The sequence below is a fragment of the Amphimedon queenslandica genome, unplaced genomic scaffold, assembly GCF_000090795.2.
Source record: "Amphimedon queenslandica unplaced genomic scaffold, v1.1 AMPQUscaffold_4512_Cont23510, whole genome shotgun sequence".
Lineage (NCBI taxonomy): Eukaryota > Metazoa > Porifera > Demospongiae > Haplosclerida > Niphatidae > Amphimedon > Amphimedon queenslandica.
In genome coordinates, this window is record NW_003555177.1 from 1 (window position 1) to 1,539 (window position 1,539).

At 32.7% G+C, this 1,539-nt stretch overlaps 1 protein-coding gene across 1 annotated transcript; it reads left to right on the plus strand.

The window, feature by feature from the left end:
* Positions 1-17: 17 nt before the first annotated feature.
* On the plus strand, positions 18-1,196 carry LOC109592632 (uncharacterized). The gene is made up of 3 exons (XM_020008030.1): positions 18-143; positions 188-396; positions 445-1,196. The coding sequence occupies exon 3, from the start codon at positions 540-542 to the stop codon at positions 1,194-1,196; it is 657 nt and encodes a 218-aa protein (XP_019863589.1). The 5' UTR covers positions 18-143; positions 188-396; positions 445-539.
* The last annotated feature ends 343 nt before the right edge of the window (positions 1,197-1,539 follow it).

A 1,539-nucleotide genomic window follows, 5' to 3' on the forward strand; every position in this document is an offset into this window, starting at 1 on the left:
ACGTTATTTGCAGAACTTAAAAGATCAACTTCAGATGATGTTGGAGCTGATGCTGCCCCACACACTTGGAGACATTTTAAACGTGCACCTAAAGAAGTGATAATCATTGGATCATTTGGGAATCATGAACAATGGAAGCTACCGTTAGTAAATAATTTGCATTATTTTATAAATTATAATTTTACAGTGGAACAATTGTATCACCAAAGTCAATTCCTGTTGGTCTAGAAGGATCGTATGAAGATTGGATTGCAGAGGAGGTTAAAAGCATAGTTGAAATTTATTTAAAAAATCCAAAAAGATATGAATTGAAAGACATTCCAGAAAAGGAAAAGTCAAGACAGTTTTATCTTGATAAAATTAAATCATTATTTGAAAACTGTAAGAAGGATGAAGGTAAGAAATATTTTAGAATAATATCATACTATAAACTTTATTTAATAGCGGTCATATATTATACTGGTCATGGAGAGAAGGACACTGGTAACTGGTGCTTTAAAGATGGAGTGATATCATTCAATGACATCTTTGAATTATACATGATGCATTTCAGGGGTAAGTCTCTACAGATAGTGTCTGATTGCAGCTATTCTGGAAAATGGATACACAACTGTGGCAAAAAACTAGATGAATATGGAATACTGTCTTGTGGACATAAAACCAGTGAACAAAGGATACTATTCCAGATTTTCACATCATGTCAACCTCATGAAGAAGCTGGACTACTCACATACAGCAGAAAAGGAATGAAATACAGCAAAGAAGATAAAGGTGTTGTTATATATTATGATGAAGAAATAAAAATGGAACCAGCCCAAAAAGGACAAAACCCAATGCTGGTTGACTTCAGACACATCCACTGCTACAAGATGCCTGAAGATCAGTGTGAATTGGACTCTACTTGCACTTGGGAGGATCATCTTAGCAAGAAAAGAGATCGAATTGTATTCCTGGTTGACAATAAACATGACAAGTTTCCCAGTTGGTATTATTTGCTAATTTCTGAAGACACTTTTGATGAATTCAAAGGTAAGCAGGATAAGGGAGGCATTGGGGTTGAAGAAGCAACAAAATATGGCAAAGTCTTATACTCTGGACCAGGACAGAATCCTCCAAGTGATGTAAAGAAAAAGCTTAACCTGAGATTTGATATGAATACTTACGCTTCATACAAATTTTTGCTGATTTTTATATAATTTCGATTAGATCATTAGTTTTGCCAACTACAAATTTTATTATTGATTAATAATAAACTTTGCACAATACAATTAGTACAGTATACATAAGCACAATTGGCATAAGTACATTAATATGTATCAGAAAATGTAATAAAAATTTTGGGTGTTGCGGAGCCATTTAGGGTATGTTTCAAAATTTTGACATTTTTTATGACTGCAACTTGAAAATCTGAGCTCAGAATCTACTCAAACATTACATAGCATAGATCTAATTACATCAATAATGTATCAATACAAATTAATTTTGGGCAAGGAGCCCATAGATAATAGAGTATAAACTAGAACAAAAAAATTTTAAAAA

Coding starts and splice junctions, on each gene's coding strand:
- LOC109592632 (XM_020008030.1), top strand. CDS start 540: ATGATGCATTTCAGGGGTAAGTCTCTACAGATAGTGTCTGATTGCAGC.